Source organism: Rhinatrema bivittatum, chromosome 4 (genome assembly GCF_901001135.1).
Source record: "Rhinatrema bivittatum chromosome 4, aRhiBiv1.1, whole genome shotgun sequence".
NCBI classification, from domain to species: Eukaryota; Metazoa; Chordata; class Amphibia; order Gymnophiona; family Rhinatrematidae; genus Rhinatrema; species Rhinatrema bivittatum.
In genome coordinates, this window is record NC_042618.1 from 190,686,060 (window position 1) to 190,703,717 (window position 17,658).

General features: G+C 46.7%; 1 protein-coding gene across 2 annotated transcripts in view; it reads left to right on the forward strand.

Annotated features, from left to right (window-relative positions):
- Positions 1-17,658, forward strand: part of NEK4 (NIMA related kinase 4) — a 140,365-nt gene that overhangs the window by 52,103 nt on the left and 70,604 nt on the right. The window contains exon 8 of one of the 2 annotated variants that reach the window (XM_029599439.1): positions 10,342-10,398. The exons of the other annotated variant lie outside the window; for it this stretch is intronic. Coding sequence (XP_029455299.1) covers positions 10,342-10,398 — 57 coding nt within the window. The remainder of the gene's footprint in view (positions 1-10,341; positions 10,399-17,658) is intronic. 2 annotated transcript variants of the gene reach the window in all.

Below are 17,658 nucleotides of genomic sequence, written 5' to 3' on the forward strand. Positions count from 1 at the left end.
GGAGTTCCTCAAAGTTCCTAAAGTGGATGTGGCGGTATCTGCAGCGACGAAACGAACTACCATTCCGGTGACAGGAGGTGCTGCCCTACGGGATTTGCAGGATAGAAAGCTCGAAGTGTATCTCAAGAGAGTATTCGTCATGTCTGCTCTGGGCGTCAGAGCGGCGATCTGTAGTTCCCTCACGCATCAGGCAGGACTCCGATGGGTCCAACAGCTCCAGTACACAAGAGCTGTCGCCTGCTGAAGCGCAGTAGGCTGACCGCCTGGAGGCCGTGATAGCGTATGGGGCAGATGCGCTATATGACCTGCTCCGAGTTCTGGCCAGGTCTATGGTTTCAGCAGTCTCTGCCAAACACCTCCTGTGGTTCTGCAACTGGTCGGCGGATTCCTCCTCCAAGACCCAGTTGGGCTCCCTACCCTTCAAAGGGAAATTACTCTTTGGAGATGATCTGTACCAGATTATCAAGTCACTCGGTGAGAATAAGGTCCATAAGCTGCCAGAGGATCTGCCGCGGGCTGCTAGGACTTTCGCTTCCACTAGAAGCCGTTTCCGGAGCCAAAGACGTTTACGTCAACCAAGAACAGCTGCCTCTCATCTGCCCTCTTCGCGTTCCCAGTCCTTGTCTCATTCCTTTCATGGCCGAAGACCGGCCTGGGATAATCTTCCCCAAGGGACAGCTCCCAAATCTTCACAATGAGGCCGTGCCGGCCTACTCCTCGGTCCCCAGGATAGGGGGCCGTCTCTCCCTCTTCCACGAGGAGTGGGTCAAGATTACCTCGAATCAGTGGGTCCTGGATATTTTAAAGCATGGTTACGCTTTAGATTTTGCTCGTACTCTAAGAGACAGGTTCCTCTTCTCTCCCTGTGGACCACCACAGAAACAACTCATAGTATGCCAGACACTCGACATAGCTCCTGGCCCTCGGAGCAATTCGCCCAGTTCCTCCGACGGAAGTGGGAGCCGGCCATTACTCAGTCTACTTTGTAGTCCCCAAGAAGGAGGGCTCCTTCCGTCCGATCCTGGATCGCAAGGTGGTCAACAAAGCCCTCAGGGTCCTACACTTCAGGATTGAGACCTTACGCTCAGTGATAGTATCGGTACACAGCGGAGAATTTCTGGCCTCCTTGGATCTGACAGAGGCTTATCTCCACATTCCCATCCTCAAGTCACATCAGCGCTTCCTTCACTTCAACATTTTGGGACAGCATTTTCAATTCCAAGCCCTGCCCTTTGGACTAGCGACAGCTCCCCGTACCTTCACCAAAGTAAAGGTAGTAGTGGCGGCAGCCCTCAGGAGGGAGGGAATTCTGTTCCACCCCTATTTGGACGATTGGCTCATCCGGGCAAAGTCCCTGTCCAGTGTCAACGAGCGATAGACAGAGTGTTGCATCTCCTTCAGTCCCTTGGATGGGTGGTCAATTTCTCCAGGAGCAGCCTTACTCCATCTCAGTCCCTGGACTTCCTAGGAGCATACTTCGATACAGCTGTGGGCAAGGTACTGCTGCGTCCGGATCGGGCCCGGGCTTTCATCTCCCAGGTACAGTGATTTCATTTCGCTCTCTCTTCCCACAGCCTGGGATTATCTTCAGGTTCTGGGCACTATGGCGTCCACTATCGATCTGGTACCTTGGGCTTTTGTGCATATGCATCCTCTGGAGAGAACCTTGCTCTCCCGCTGGAAACGGTTTCTCGGGAGTTTCAGGCCATCCTCCCGCTGCCAGAGAGGAATCAAGGACAGTCTGGCCTGGTGGCTCAACCTGGAATCATTTGTTAAAGGGAGAAACTTTGGCAGTCACTCAGTGGGTGATTGTAACCACAGATGCCAGTCTCTCCGGTTGGGGAGTGATCTGTCAGACAAAATCGGCACAGGGGACGTGGACGGAGTTGCAAGCATCCTGGCCGATCAATCGCTAGGAGACCAGAGTGATACGCCTGGCGTTGAAGCATTTTCTCCCCCTAGTCCAGCGTCGGGCGGTTCGGATTCTGTCAGACAACGCAACAACAGTAGCATACATCAATTGTCAAGGGGGAACAAAGAGTCGTCACGTTTCTCGGGAGACTGACAAGTTGCTGGCCTGGGCGGAGGTCCACCTTTCCCACCTAGCGGCCTCTCACATCGCAGGAGTGGACAACGTTCAAGCCGACTTCTTGAGTCATCAATGCATAGATCCCGGAGAGTGGGATCTCTCCGAGGAAGCAGTAACACTTCTATTCAGTCGATAGGGGTTCTTCCCACCTGGACCTGATGGCCACTCCACGGAATGCCAAAGCTGCGTGATTCTTCAGCCGCAGAAGAGAGCATGGTGCAGAGGGAGTGGATGCCTTAGTCCTTCCCTGGCCGCAGCACATTCTCCTCTACGTGTTTCCACCATGGCCCCTGGTGGGAAAGGTAATCCGAAGAAGCAGAGAATCACCATGTCCAGTAATTCTGGTGGCGCCAGAATGGCCACGTCAGCAGTGGTTCGCGGACTTGGTCAACCTCGCAGTGGACGGCCCTCTTCACCCTGGGACATCTAAACACGCTTACTGTGCCAGGGTCTGTTATTTTTCGACCAGGCAGATCACTTCTGTCATGTGGCCTGGCTTTTGAGAGGCGCCGACTGAGAAGACAAGGATACCCAGAGGCCGTGATCTCGACCCTCTTCAAGGCTAGGAAGACCTCTATGTCCATTGCCTATGTCCAGGTTTGGAAGGTCTTTGAGACCTGGTGTGGCTCCGTACGTGTCTCGCCGCGGAGCGCCTCAGTGGCTCAGATACTGTCGTTCCTGCAACAGGGCCTGGAAAAGGGATTGGCCTACAATTCCCTGAGGGTGCAGGTGGCTGCCCTCAGTTCCCAGATCCAGCACTGGGAGGGAACCCCCCTTTCCTCTCACCCGGACATTGTCCGATTTCTTAAGGGAGTGAAACAAGTTATGCCTCCAGTACACACTCTGTGTCCCTCATGGAGCCTCAACTTAGTTCTTCGAATTCTAGGCGGCCCACCTTTCGAACCATTCGAGCCGCTACCCTCAAGGATCTTACGTTCAAGACAGTCTTCCTGGTGACTATTTGCTCTGCCTGCAGGATTTCGGAGTTTCAGGCGCTATCGTGCAGGGAGCCCTATCTCCGTTTCATGGATTCAGGAGTTTCCTTGCACACGGAGCCCTCTTTCCTGCACAAGGTTGTTTCTGCATTCCATATGAATCAGACGGTGGAACTCCCGTCGTTCTCAACTGAAGATTCCCGTGAGCTACGCAAGCTTGATGTTAAGCGCATCCTCATTCGCTATCTGGAGGCCACAAATGACTTATTATTTATTTATTTATACAACTTTTAAATACCGTGTCACAGAATACAGAATTCTATCTGTATGGTTTACATAATAATATATAATATATAATAATAATAATATATAAAAACAGTTGGAAACAGATATAAATACAGATATAATTAAAATCTAGACATTAAAAGAAGAAAAGTTAAGAAAAAATAAAACTCATCAGGTAGTTGCTGTGCTAGCTAATTAACATTCTTTAGGTTCAATTCCAAAGGCCTGCTGGAAACATCATGTTTTTAGATCTTTCTTAAATTTTTTCAGATTATCCTGAAGTCTGAGATGGAGAGACAAGGTGTTCCACAATTTTGGCCCTGCGACCGAAATTGCTCTGTCTCTCACCTCACTGAGGTGTGCCGATTTTACTGTGGGGACAGATATCAAGCCCTTATTTGCCGATCTTAGATCTCGCTGGGGCACATGAAGTCTGATGGTTGAGTTTAGCCAGTCAGAATTTTCTCCATATATGATCTTATGAATGATACACAATGTCTTATGCTTAACTCTAAACTCAATTGGCAACCAGTGCAATGTTTTCGCTTGTCGGATCATCTTTTTGTACTTTGGAGTGGCCCAAAGAAGGGGGCCAAAGCTTCGAAACCCACCATTGCTCGCTGGCTGAAAGAGGCCATCGCCTCAGCATATATTTGTGCCAGTCGACAGCCTCCGGTGGGCATCAAGGCCCATTCCCTCCGAACTCGCATGGCTTCCTGGGCAGAGAGTCAATCCGTTTCGCCTCAGGAGATATGCCGAGCAAGCCACCTGGAAGTCTTTACATACCTTTGCTCGGCACTATCGTTTTTATCTACAGCCACCGGTTTTCGGCTCCTTTGGCAATCGGATCTTTCGAGCAGGGCTATCCGGGGCCCACCCTAAGTAGGGAAGCTTTGGTACATCCCACTGTCTGGACTGATCCGGGTACGTGCAGGGAAAAGAAAATTATTCCTTACCTGCTAATTTTCGTTCCTGTAGTACCACGGATCAGTCCAGACACCCACTCTAAGGATTTATGGGATTGGGATTGTCTCTCTGCTCAAATTGTTTTCCATATACCACGTGTTTAGTAGCTGTTTCATGGTTCATTTTGCAAGTTTAGTTGCCTCTTAAAGTTTAGTGCACACTGTACAGTTGTTCAAGTTGAAAGGGTTTTATACCTTGATCCATCCATCTTGTCTCTTCAGGCTTCGATATTCTTAATACTGAAGGATGACAGAGGGTGCACTAGCTTATATGGGAGCACCCTTCGAAGTTTTCTCTGACTCCATCTGCTGGAAGGGGGACATAACCCACTATCTGGACTGATCCGTGGTACTACAGGAACGAAAATTAGCAGGTAAGGAATAATTTTCTTATTTTCAGCGTTATCCAGCTAACAGAACCCTAGATTTATCAAAATGCTATAAATATAGCGGAAATAGCTTCTGTGGTAAAAAAAAAAAAAAAGGGCATGGTTAAACTAATTAACCTGCTTCCACATTGACATCACTAAATATCTGTAGTCAATATAATGGATGAAAGTATAACTAGAAGAGTAGATTTGTGTTGTACAAATCTTTAGTGATGTCAGTTTACTATGAATACCTTAGAATGTTTCTGTAATACCACCCCCTACCCCCCTCCCCACTTTCCGAAATCCACCCCGATTCAAAGTGCCCCTCTACAGTGGTACATATATATAGAGAGTGTCAGACTGATAAATGACCCTGATAGCTGGATAACTTTAGGACTACTGTAAAGTGGTCGTAAAGTTAGCTGGATAAACTTATCCAGTTAACTTTAATATAGCAAGGTATATTCAATGGTGCACTCGTGCCTCTGAATATCCCTACAAAGTTAGCCAAAAGGTTTATCTGGCTAAATGTACTAGCCAGCCAGCAGCTGAATATGGACCTCTTTGGCAGGTTTCAAAGCAAAAGCATGTGCGTACTTTGTCACTTGGTACAAATCCTTAAGAGAAAAATGAGTGGTCTTGGTCCCAATGTAGCAGTTTGGAAATTGACATGAAATTAATAACATTTGATGTAAGTGGTTCACCACTACATTGATCTCAGAATAATGGCATAACATAAAGACATTGTTTCACAGTGTGACATTCAGATGTCATGATGCAGTCATGCTGGTGGGAAAGGATCCGGCTGAGTGTGAGAATTGACTTTGCTTAATGAATTGAACCCTCTCACCTTCATGCCTCACTAATTATGAATAGTTTCTAATGTTGATTTTTTTTTCATGAAACAGAAATGTTGGTAGTGGTAAAAGAGTGTTTATATTAGTGTCTTGGTTTCTGGTACCTGGAGCATTAAATATAGTTATTATGAAAACAGAACACTTGGAAATATCAAAAACCTAAAACTAACAAAATAAATGTCATAAATCTTTGCACTTTTGCATTAAATGCAGCACCATGAAGTCAGAAGGAATGCAGATAGTGCATCTGTGATGCATTACCCCATTTGCAGCATTATCTGTAGTAATTGAAATCACCATACTTATTTACAAAAGGATCAGGTAACTTGAAATTATGGTAGGGATTATTTATTTATCATAGCCCTAATTAAAGGTTTCATTCTTAGTCAATTCTTCCAGCTCTCCCCTACAGGATATTGATACCTTTCTTTGTCTGTCTTGCTTTGTAGTCATTAAAGAGACTGGTTGGGACACCAGCCAAGGAAAGGCCAATTCTTCCAGGTTGCTAAATTCATCTGTCTGAAATGGCTGTACAGTGCTTCTGAACAGATGGATGTTTTTAGCTGTGAGCTCTGTGATTGACACATACTACAGCTACATGTACACTCTCTAGCCTGGACAAATTTGGTCCAGATCTAGGAGCCACCTTCAAAATGCAGATGCCAGGACTTACTTGTACTGAATTGCTTATAAAAGTCTGCTTTGACGGATGTTACAAATAAATCCCTTCTGGATTCCTTCAAAAGCTAATCTGCTTGTTTTAATAGACTCGATTGCTAAATAAAGGATTACTTTTCAACACAGTTGTTGCACCTCTCTATTCTCTGCATATTTATATGTGAGGCAGCTTGTTTATCACTTATTGCTTTGGATGCCAGGTTAGATGCCAATACCCACTCACCCTGTTCTTCTGACCACCTTTGAATGTACTCAGTCACTTGCCACACCCCCTGACCTCCCAGTGCTCTCATTCCATCCCCAGTCCTTTCCTGGTGTACTCACCCATCAACCATAGCTGGCAGAATGAGAATGGATCAACTCACTTGCTGGTTGCCATTTCTAGTGCTATTATTCAAAGCTTTGCAGTTTAAACAGCAGTACCAGACATGGCAGCTAGCAGCCTGTATATCATGGCATGTGCTTTTCAACTGCAAAGCTTTAAACAGTGCCAAAAAAAGCGAAAGATGGCAACCAGCAAGAGGGAAGTAAATTGCTCTATTCTTCCTTCCAGCCTAAGGTGGGGAGATTATGAGATGAGTGCAATAGTGGAGCAGGACTGAGGATAGATTTTGGGGTTGAAATGTGTTTGGAAAGGGGGAAAGGTATCACAAGTGAGAAGCATGCATTGGGTCAGGGGGGGGCAGTGGCATATCCCAGATGACGTTGCAAAGAGGTTTGTCTGCATAGTGCCCAAATATTTCCTGTGCTACTTGATGAGTCAATGAATATTCACGTGGCTGTAGTTAGCATGCGTGCTATTTGGTTTTGGCTCCCTGAGAGATAGACAGTTATTAGATACATCTTCTGGGAAAGTGCCCATTTCCATGTTTTGCAGGCTTCTTGAAAAAGATCGAAAGAGTTTGTTCCCTCTCATTTGTTGATGTAGAACAGCAGTGACAAGTGCTGTTCCTCAAGATCCACAAACAGGCTTGGTTTTCAGGATATCCATGATGAATATGCATGAGATAGATTTGCATGCACTGCCTTCATTATATGCAAATCTATCTCTTGCATATTCATCATAGATATCCTGAAAACCACACCTGCTCGTGGCTCTTGAGGACTGGAGTTGGCCACTGTTATGTAGAACATTGCTAGATTGATTGTCTGTTTTGAATCAATACCATGGTCTCCTTTAACCAGATTGAATACTTTTAGGCCATTGAAGATTGTCCTTGGCTCTAGATGATTTTTGTAGAGTAGTCTTTCCTATGGAGACCAAGTTCCTTGAAAACAAAGACTGCTCAGATGAGATTCCCATCCTTGGTTGGAGGCATCTGTGTAGGAATCCTTAGTCGGGAGTGCTAGGGAGCGCTCCCGATTTCGGGGAGATGTGTGCCTTTGGACCACAACACGACTGCAGAGAGGAGCTCAGTGGAAGCACCATGGCAGGCAAGCATGTCCAAGTATGGGAGGAGCAGGCTGACAACCGAGCCCTAACCTCTGCCGAAACTGCACGTACTGGTAGAGACCCAGTAACGCAATGCTGGTCTCTGGGGTATCCCTCTGGCCACTCGATAGCCTTTTTGGTCCTGCCACTGGGTAGCAGCAGATGCAGCAGGACGGATGGAGGTCGAGGACAGGCGATGATACTGGAACTAGGAATGAGACAAGACCTCGGACTTGGACTAGGCTTGAAGACTTGAGCAAGGCGAGGTAACTTGGAACTTGGGACTCAGACGAGACAAGGACACTAAGAACTTGGAACTCAGATGAGACGAAGACACTTGGAACTTGAACCTTGGAACTCAGACAAGACGAAGACACTAAGAGCTTGGAACTTGGAACTCAGTCGAGACTCTTGGAGACTTGGACAAGACGAGGACACTGGGAACTTGGAACAAGTACAAGACTGAGGCTCAGGATAAGGAAGAAATATGGCAGTGCTCGAAGACAAATCTTGCCGGAAGAGGGCTCCAGCCACCAGGAAACGGACACAGGATAGGACGGATTTACTCCCAGGAAATGATCAGCTGGAGATGAGATCCGGGGCGAGTGAGCTGAACCCGTAACTTAAGAACTGAAGGTATTAGGTTAGGACTCTGACATCAGGGCAGGAACGTAGGACATCGGATGTGAAGGAACACTGGTACCTCGGAACATCAGGACATCTAAGCATCTGGAACATGACAGATAAAGACATCAAAGGATGGAGGGACGTCAGGACATCCGAAGACGGAGGGACGTCAGGACATCTGGACAAGGAGACACGTAGGCATCAGGACAACTTGGAGACAGGAGGACGGGATCTGTCGAGAGACCAGGACATGGAACGAAGATCAAGACAAAGGCTTAGGAACCATGGACGAAGACATCATCGGAATCTCCTGGACCGAAGAGCTGGGATGGAGGATCCAGGAGCAGTCCAACTCCTGAACTGACTCCTTGCGAAGGGAAAGACAGACTGACAGAAGGCCCTCTTTATAGGGCTGAAGAGGAAATGCCTTGGAACATCAGCAGGAGGAGCCTAGGAAGACAGCCCACTGCTGGCCCTTTAAAAGGAGAAGAGAGGCGCGGACGCACGCCTAGGAGGAAGGCAGGACCTTGGAGAGCGGTGTCCTGCTGCACAGGAGGAAGCAGGCCTGGCGTTGGTGGCTCCCTGCCGCAAGAAGAGGAGCTTCAAGGCGGCCTCCTGGCCGCAGAAGAGGATGACGGCGGTGGCCTCCTGCCCGTGGAAGGAACGCTGCTGGCAGCAGCCTCCAGGCTGCGGAAGAAAGCCTTACAGATTTCCTCAACTGCATACAATCAATTCATGTTCTCTAGCATTGAGCTGCCCTTGATTGGACTTTTAGAAGTTGTGGTCCCCCTGACGCAGCCCATGATGCAAAACACGGCCATGTTGGAGTCCTTGAATGTATATCTGAATATCTAAATAACGTTTCATGACACATCTCTGATTGTATGCATTAATTAAAAGTTTATTGTGAGCTTTATTGACCAGTTGACTGTTTGCCACACATTATTCCACTGTAATACAGGAATGCCTACAGAAAATTACCCCATTTTTAAGAGAAATAGGGATTCACCAAGGTGAGAGGCATCTTTTAAGTAATCAAAATTGACATCCTAGTCCATTCCTTTGACAAGTTCATCATACTTCTAAGTCATTTCCCATAAAGTTTGTACTATTGTAATAAATATGTGGAATCTTGATTTAGTGCACATTCAGGCCGATTCAGTAAACCGCGTGGGAGAGCTGGCGCTCTGAGGTGAGCGCCCGCTCTTCCAATGTGCGCCCAGGCCACTCTCCTGGGCGCGCGATTCAGTATGCAAATGAGGGCTCGCGCTAATAAGAAGGCGCTAGGAGCATTAGCGAGTCCCTAGCGCCTCCTTATTGGCGGAAGCGGCGGCTGTCAGCGGGTTTGACAGCCGACGCTTAATTTTACTGGCGTCGGTTGTCAAACCTGCTGACAGCCACGGGTTTGGAACACGGACACTGGCAAAATTGAGCATCCGTTTTCCAACCCGCGGGCCGTGTGCAGATTTTTTTTTTTTTTTGAAGATTTATTTTTTTTTATTTTTGGGGCCTCCGACTTTATATCGCTATGATATTAAGTCGGAGGGTGTACAGAAAAGCAGTTTTTTCTGCTTTTCTGTACACTTTCCCGGTGCTGGCCGAAATTAACTCCTACCTTTGGCAGGAGTTAATTTCGGAGAATAAACTGTGCGGCTTGGCTGCACATTTTACTTTCTGTATCGAGCGGGACTAACTAATAGGCTCATCAACATGCATTTGCATATTGAGCGCGCTGTTAGTTTCGGGGGGGTTGGACGCGTGTTTTCCACGCGCTATTATTACCCCTTACTGTATAAGGGGTAATAAGGAGCTCGACCTGAGCGCACCGTACTGAATCGGCCTGATTATAAAAGCCAAAATTAAGGTACCAGTACTTTCTTCTGGGTTATGTTTTTTAAGGCCCCTGTTACTTCTAGTCCTTGCTAGCTGGTTTGATTAGCTTTGGCTGGTGTGAGGTAGAAAACTTCTGCCCCAGTGCTTTATGGTCCAACTTTGAAGCATGTTTTTGTCTACAATAGCTTTCTGCTCCAAGTACTAATACTTCCTTACCTGGGCTATGCTGCGAACCGTTGCATAAACATGCAATGGCTTTCTCGTTGCAGGAGAGCTTGGACTCCACAGAGAAGCTTTTAGAACCATTTGTTCCAGTTGTTATTCCTGTAAGTTCTAATTTATTTTGCTGATCTGACACTAGTTTATTTGCAAGAGAATAAACAGTTGTAGCTGCTCAAAGCTCTTTCATCAGTTTTCTTTTCTTTGCACCACTGTTCTGGACTTTCATTTCACCCTCCACCAGGCCTGGATTTGTCAATAGGCACACTAGGCCTGTGCCTAATGCAGCAGAAAACTGGGGGGCAGCAGGCTGGTTGAGGAATTGCTGCCTTTCAGATGTGCTGAATCTCACTAGCAGGGATCAGCACTCTTGTTTCCTTATCCAGTCCCTCCCCTCCAGACAGCATGCAAGAAACAGGAGAGCCTGCAGCAAACAAAGCAAAGGGGGATCATTTTGGGGAGATCAGAAAAAGCTGAGAAGAGATCATTGGAGGGTGGGAGATGAGGGGGATTGTTTGAGGGTTGTATGTGTGTGAGAGATAGGGGAACAATGGTGGGAGGCAGAGTTTGTGTGTATGTCTTATTGCGTAGGGTGTTAGAGAGAAGATGCGATGAGGAGCAGAATTGGAACATGGCAAGGACATCTCCCTCCTCACTTTCCCACCCACTGCAATTCAAATCCTCCCTCCCTTGATCTTGGATTCTCTCTCCTAGATCCTGTAACTTCCCTTGCTTCCTTCTCCCCAGATCCTAGAACCCACTCCCCAACTCTTCTTACTCCCCTTCCTCAATTCAAGAACCTCCCTCTCTCCCTCTTCTTCCCCATCCAAGGTTCCTAATCTTATCACAGGACAAGCAGAATGATAGTCCTCACATATGGGTGACGTCACTGGACAGACCCCTAGTACAGAAAACTTTCTGTCAAAGTTTCTAGAAACATTTGACTGGCACACTGAGCCCACTGAGCATGCCCAGCATGCCACGATCCCTTGAGTCACAGGGGTCTCCCTTCAGTCTTCTTTTTTCCACGCTGCAGTTAGCCTCGCGGTTAAGGAGCCCTGTGTGTCTTCACACAACTTTTCCTCACGGAAAAACTAATATTTTTTCTCAGAAAAATCCCTTCATTGGGGTCTTCCAGTCTCAGGATCACTTTTTCCCTCGATCGGTGACAAGATCTATATTTGCGGTTGATACCGTTCCTTTATTTTTCGGTGACCGCAGGCTGTCAACGGCTGGCCAGCAGTTCACAATGGCAACTGACTTCAAAAAATGCCCTAATTGCCCCGTACCAAGTCCATCGCCGATCCACATATTGAGTGTGTTCTATGCCTCGGCCCCGGACACAACGTTTCATCATGTCCCCAGTGTGCCGAGATGACTTCCAAAGGTAGACGGGCCCGTCTAGATAAAATGGAACACCTTTTCAGTATCCAGCTAGTTCCATCGTCATCAACGCAGTCATCACCGACAGGAGTTACAAAAAAGGTAATCCTTAAAACTCGCCGGGTGGATGGGGGTAGTGGGGACCCACTATCCCCAACTTCTTTGAAGGCATCGACAAAGTCGGCATCGGTACTTAAAAAAAAGAGAGCACCGCGAAAAACACAGTCATTGGCATCGACGGGAATCAAAGACTCTTCGATGCCATCGATTCCGGAACAGAGGCAATCCCCACCGATATCGGTGCCGGTTACTAAGCCCCCCACAGGGACCTGTGGTGCAGCCAGTTTTGTCTCCTCTGCCACCCCCTATAGCTGCTCTGTCCGCATCAGCTATTAGGGAGGAACTGGACAGATTCATCCGCCAGGCAGTAGTTAATGCCCTCTGTGACCTCCATCCACTGGTGCTGGTTCCCATGCTTCCACCGACTCCAGAGGCATCGATGCTTCAGCCGTTACTGTCTCAGCTCGATTCCTTGCTCAGTGCCTTGCCGACTCAACCGGTGCCATCGAGGCCGAAGACACTGATTAAGCATCCGGATCCACCGGTGCTGATTCCGGACTCTTTGGACGCTGACTCCTCCAATACCGATCAGCCAATTCCAGGACCATCAGGTCTATCTGGATCGAGCCACCCAATTCCAGCACCGTTTCCATCGATGCCAATTCCAATACCAGCGATGCCAGGTAAAAAGAAACAAAAATCATCAATGGAACCTTCAAAAATCAAGTCTCCATCGATACCATTTTCCATTCCTCCTGCTAGTCCACGTCTACACATGTTATCGGACACCTGGGAGGATGTAGACTCTGATTCCTCCACTGAAGACATCTTGTCGGACCCGTCACCTCCGGAAGATCTCTCCTTCTCCAACTTTGTAAAAGAGATGTAGAGATGTCTGAAATGATCCCTTTCCAGCTGGCTACTGAAGAGGACACTAGACATAAAACTTTAGAAGTCCTACAGTTTGTTGAAGCTCCTAAAGAGATTGTTGCCATATCTGTGCATGAGGTTTTAGTTGATCTCCAAAGACACCTTTGGGAGCATCCATGCACAATGCTACCTGTAAATAAAAGAACAGATGCCACCTATTTAGTGCAACATATCCCTGGATTTCAGAAGCCGCAACTCCCATATCAGTCAGTGGTGGTAGAGTCTGCGCAGAAGAGATAAAAAAGGATTAAACCACATTCTTCCACACCTCCTGGGAGGGAACAAAAATTCCTAGATACCTTAGGTCGCAAAATGTTCCAGGGTTTTCTTTTATTATCCCGTATTGCCTCATATCAACTATATATGACACAATACCAACGGAATTTGTGGAAGCAGATGCTAGATTTTTCAGAAGCCCTTCCACAACAGCATCAGAACTCTTTCAACTCCATCATTCATAAGGGTCTAGAAGCTGGAAAACATGAAGTCCGTGCAGCCTATGATATTCATTTGAAACTTCATCTAGAATGACAGCAACTGGTATCAGTGCTCATAGATGGGCATGGCTCAAAGCCTCCGACTTCAAGCCTGAGGTTCAGGTCAAATTGGCAGATCTACCCTACACCTGTTTCGTGATAAGGTGCAAGCAGCAGTTGCACAGCTGAAAGATCACAGAGAGACTTTACACCAACTCTCCATGATACCAGCGGAAACTTCATCTTCTATATGGTGACCCTCCAGAAAGGATACAAGGAAACCTTTCTACAGACCATGTAGATATTATCCACCACCTTCTTGTGGTAGATCATCAAGACCATCACAAAGAGGTCAATCAAGACAAAGCAAAACATCCAGACCTCAGCCTCCCCCTCAGACAGACCAGGCATCTGGTATTTGAAGTGATCCCAGGGAACAGCAGCCTCTCCAAGAACCCACATCCAAACTTGCCAGTCGGAGGCCCGGTTTCCAATTTTCTACCCAACTGGTCAGCCATAACCACAGATCAATGGGTTCTGTCCATTATAGTACATGGATACCATCTGGATTTTCTCACACAGCCAAAAGACTCTCCACCAAAGTCTCTTTGGATACACAGAGATCATACCACTCTTCTACAATCAGAATTATCCATCCTATTGAGAGCCAGGGCCGTGGAACCAGTTCCTCGATCTCAGCAGGGCAGAGGATTCTACTCCTGTTATTTTCTCATTCCAAAGAAAACAGGAGGCTTGCGTCCCATCTTAGACCTCCGAAATCTCAATAAAATTCTACAGAAAGAAAAATACAGGATGGTATTCTTAGGCACCATGCTTCCCCTTCTTCAAATAGGAGATTGGCTCTGTTCTCTGGATCTTCAAGACGCTTACTTTCACATCTCAATATTTCCTCTTCATCGCAAGTTCCTGTGCTTCCTGGTGGGTCATCAACACTTTCAATACCGGGTCCTGCCATTCGGACTTGCCTCGGTACCCAGAGTATTCACAAAGTGCCTAGCGGTGGCAGCGGCACATTTACGCAAGCAAAGCATACACGTTTTTCCTTATCTGGACGACTAGCTCATCAAAAGCCAATCAAAACAAGGAGCTCTCACCTCTCTCAAGCTCACAGTCAATCTGTTTCACTCACTGGGATTTCTTCTCAACTACCAAAAATCCCACTTCCTACCATCTCATCTTCTACAATTCATCGGAGCAGAATTGAACACCACCGTGTCAAAAGCTTTCCTACCAAAAGATCGCACAGACGCGCTCTCCCAGTTACAGCCCATCAGTTACACTGATGGGCTGTAACTGTTTATTTTGCACGCTCTCTGCGTGCAAAATAAACAGTTACAGCCCATCAGTTCCTTACTCTGTTAGGCCACATGGCTTCCACAGTCCACGTCACTCCTATGGCCAGATTAGCCATAAGAATAACGTAATGGACATTGAGATCACAGTGGATACAAGCCATTCAACTACTGTCATCTCCAATTCAAATAACTCACCAGTTGCGTTCATCTCTCCTCTGGTGGACAAACACGAACAATTTGCTTACCGGACTACCTTTCCAACAACCAGTTCCTCAAGTAACCTTGACTACAGATGCATCCACCTTAGGTTGGGGAACGCATATCAACAAGCTTCAAACTCAAGATACTTGGACAAGCCTCGAAGCAACATTTCAAATCAACTTTCTAGAGCTTCGAGCTATACGTTATGCTCTCTATGCGTTCAAGGACTGCCTTTCGCACAACAATGTTCTAATACAAACAGACAACACAGTTGCCATGTGGTACCTGAACAAACGGGGGTACGGGTTCTTATCTTCTTTGCCAAGAAGCCGCACAGATTTGGGACTGGGCCCTAACACATTCCATGTTTCTCTGGGCTACTTATCTGGCAGGCACACACAACATAGTTGCAGACCACCTCAGTCGTCAGTTCCAACCCCACGAGTGGTCCCTGGATCCTTTCGAAGCGACCAAGATATTCCAACGTTGGGGTTAACCAACAATGGACCTCTTTGCATCCAAGCTGAATCACAAAGTGGACAAATTCTGCTCCCTGCACAAACAGAGAAATGAGTTAGCCAAGGACGCCTTTGCTCACCCCTGGAACTCAGGTCTTCTATACGCGTATCCCCCAATACCTCTAATAACCAAAACACTAGTGAAGTTACAACAGGACAAAGGGTCACTGATACTCATAGCCCCATACTTCTCGACCTCTCGATCAGAGAACCGATTCGCCTGGGCACAGAACCCACTCTCATAACTCAGGATCAGGGCAAGTTGTGCCATCCCAACCTTCAATCCCTATCCTTCACAGCCTGGATGTTGAAAGTTTGATCCTGCAACCATTCAATCTTTCAACTAATGTCTCTCAAGTGCTTGTAGCTTCACGAAAGCCTTCCACGCGAAAATCCTATCGTTGTAAATGGAAAAGGTTCGCCACATGGTGCACACAGAAAAGTATTGATCCCTTTTCCTGCCCCACATCATCTTTATTAGACTATCTCTGGCACCTTTCTGATTCTGGTCTACAGACTTCGTCAGTAAGGGTACACCTGAGTGCTATATCAGCTTACCACAAGGGAGTAGGGGATTCCCCGATTTTAGCGCAACCCCTTGTCAGTAGGTTTATGAGAGGTTTAATTCAACTTAAACCCCTGTTACGGCCACCAGTCACAGAATGGGACCTTGATGTAATACTAGCAAGGCTCATGCGTTCTCCCTTTGAGCCCATAGATTCCTGCAATGTTAAATTTCTTACATGGAAAGTTCTGTTCCTAGTAGCTATTACATGTGCTAGAAGAGTTAGTGAGTTACAAGCACTTGTAACATACTCGCCCTATACCAGGTTCCTACACGACCGAGTGGTCCTCCGTACTCACCCTAAATTCCTTCCCAAGGTGGTTACAGATTTCCACTTGAATCAGTCTATAAATTTGCCCACATTCTTTCCAAGACCTCACTCTCACCAAGGCAAAAGAGTTTTACATACTTTGGACTGTAAACGCGCGCTAGCGTATTATCTAGATCTCACTAGAGTCCATAGGAAATCCACCCAGCTCTTTGTTTCTTTTGACAAAAGCAAACCATGTATGGCAGTGGGCAAACAAACCCTCTCTAACTGGATAGCAGACTGTATAGACTTCTGGTATGAAAAAGCAGGCCTTTTTCTCCAGGGATGAGTAAAGGCGCACTCAGTTAGAGCAATGGCAACCTCAGTAGCACACTATTGTTCCGTACCGATTGCTGACATCTGCAAAGCTGCAACATGGCGCTCTCTTCACACATTTGCAGCACACTACTGCCTGGAGAAGGAAGGATGACCAGATTCAACCTTTGGACAATCTGTCTTAAAGAACTTATTTCTAGTATGATTCCAACTCCTTCCATATCCAACCTGCTGTGATTTCAGGCTGCCTCATTTTTCCCCAACAGTACACCACTTGTTGTGCCTGTTGCACAAGTTGTACGCTGTTGGTCCAAAACAAAGATGACTCAGCCTGTAGCTTGCTAATCACCCATATGTGAGGACTATCATCCTGCTTGACCTGGGGTAAAGCAAAATTGCTTAGCTGTAATAGGTGTTATCCCAGGACAGCAGGATGTAGTCCTCACAAAACCCACCTGCCACCCCGCAGAGTTGGGTCCGAAACATTTTATTATTTTATTTTTTGCTAACGCTTATTGCCTCAAACAAGACTGAAGGGAGACCCCTGTGGCTCGAGGGATCATGGCATGCTGGGCATGCTCAGTGGGCTCAGTGTGCCAGTCAAATTTTTCTAGAAATTTGACAGAAAGTTTTCCGTGATAGGGCTCTGTCCAGTGACATCACCCATATGTGAGGACTACATCCTGCTGTCCTGGGATAACACCTATTACAGGTAAGCAAGTTTGCTTTCTCCATCTCCTATCTTCCCCATCCCTAGTTCTCTTTCCTTCTCACACTCCTCCCCTTTCTCCTCACCATATTCCTGATTCTCTTCCCTTCCTCTCCCCAAGTCAGAGGTCTGTTCCCTGTATTGAAACTTCAGATCACGTTTCTTCACCCAATAAAAATAAAATAAATTATACTAATAATTATAGTGTAAAACTACTTTATTTTTCTAATGTAATATAAAGATGGAAATGTTTGCCAATTTGCTTCAGAATTTTTTAATTTTTGCCATAGGATCTACCCCTGAGTTGCCCCAGGAAACTAGAGGACTGTGCCTTAGACTTTCTGTTTCTTGTTGTCCAACCTCGGGGGAAAGAGCGGGGCGACAGCACTAATAGTGCCAAGGGGCGCCAAAATCGTAACTCCACCACCGCCTTCTACTGTTGCAGAATGTTTGCAGTAGCTGCTGTTGATTATTCAGCAGCATTGCTAACACGCAGATCAAACAAGTTCTGTCACTCAATCCCTTAATGATCTTTGAGATCTGCATTACACTCTACTGCACATATAGAATAAGAGAAGTGAAAGGAAAGCCAGAGATCAGCTGAGGTCTCTGTTACTGCAACA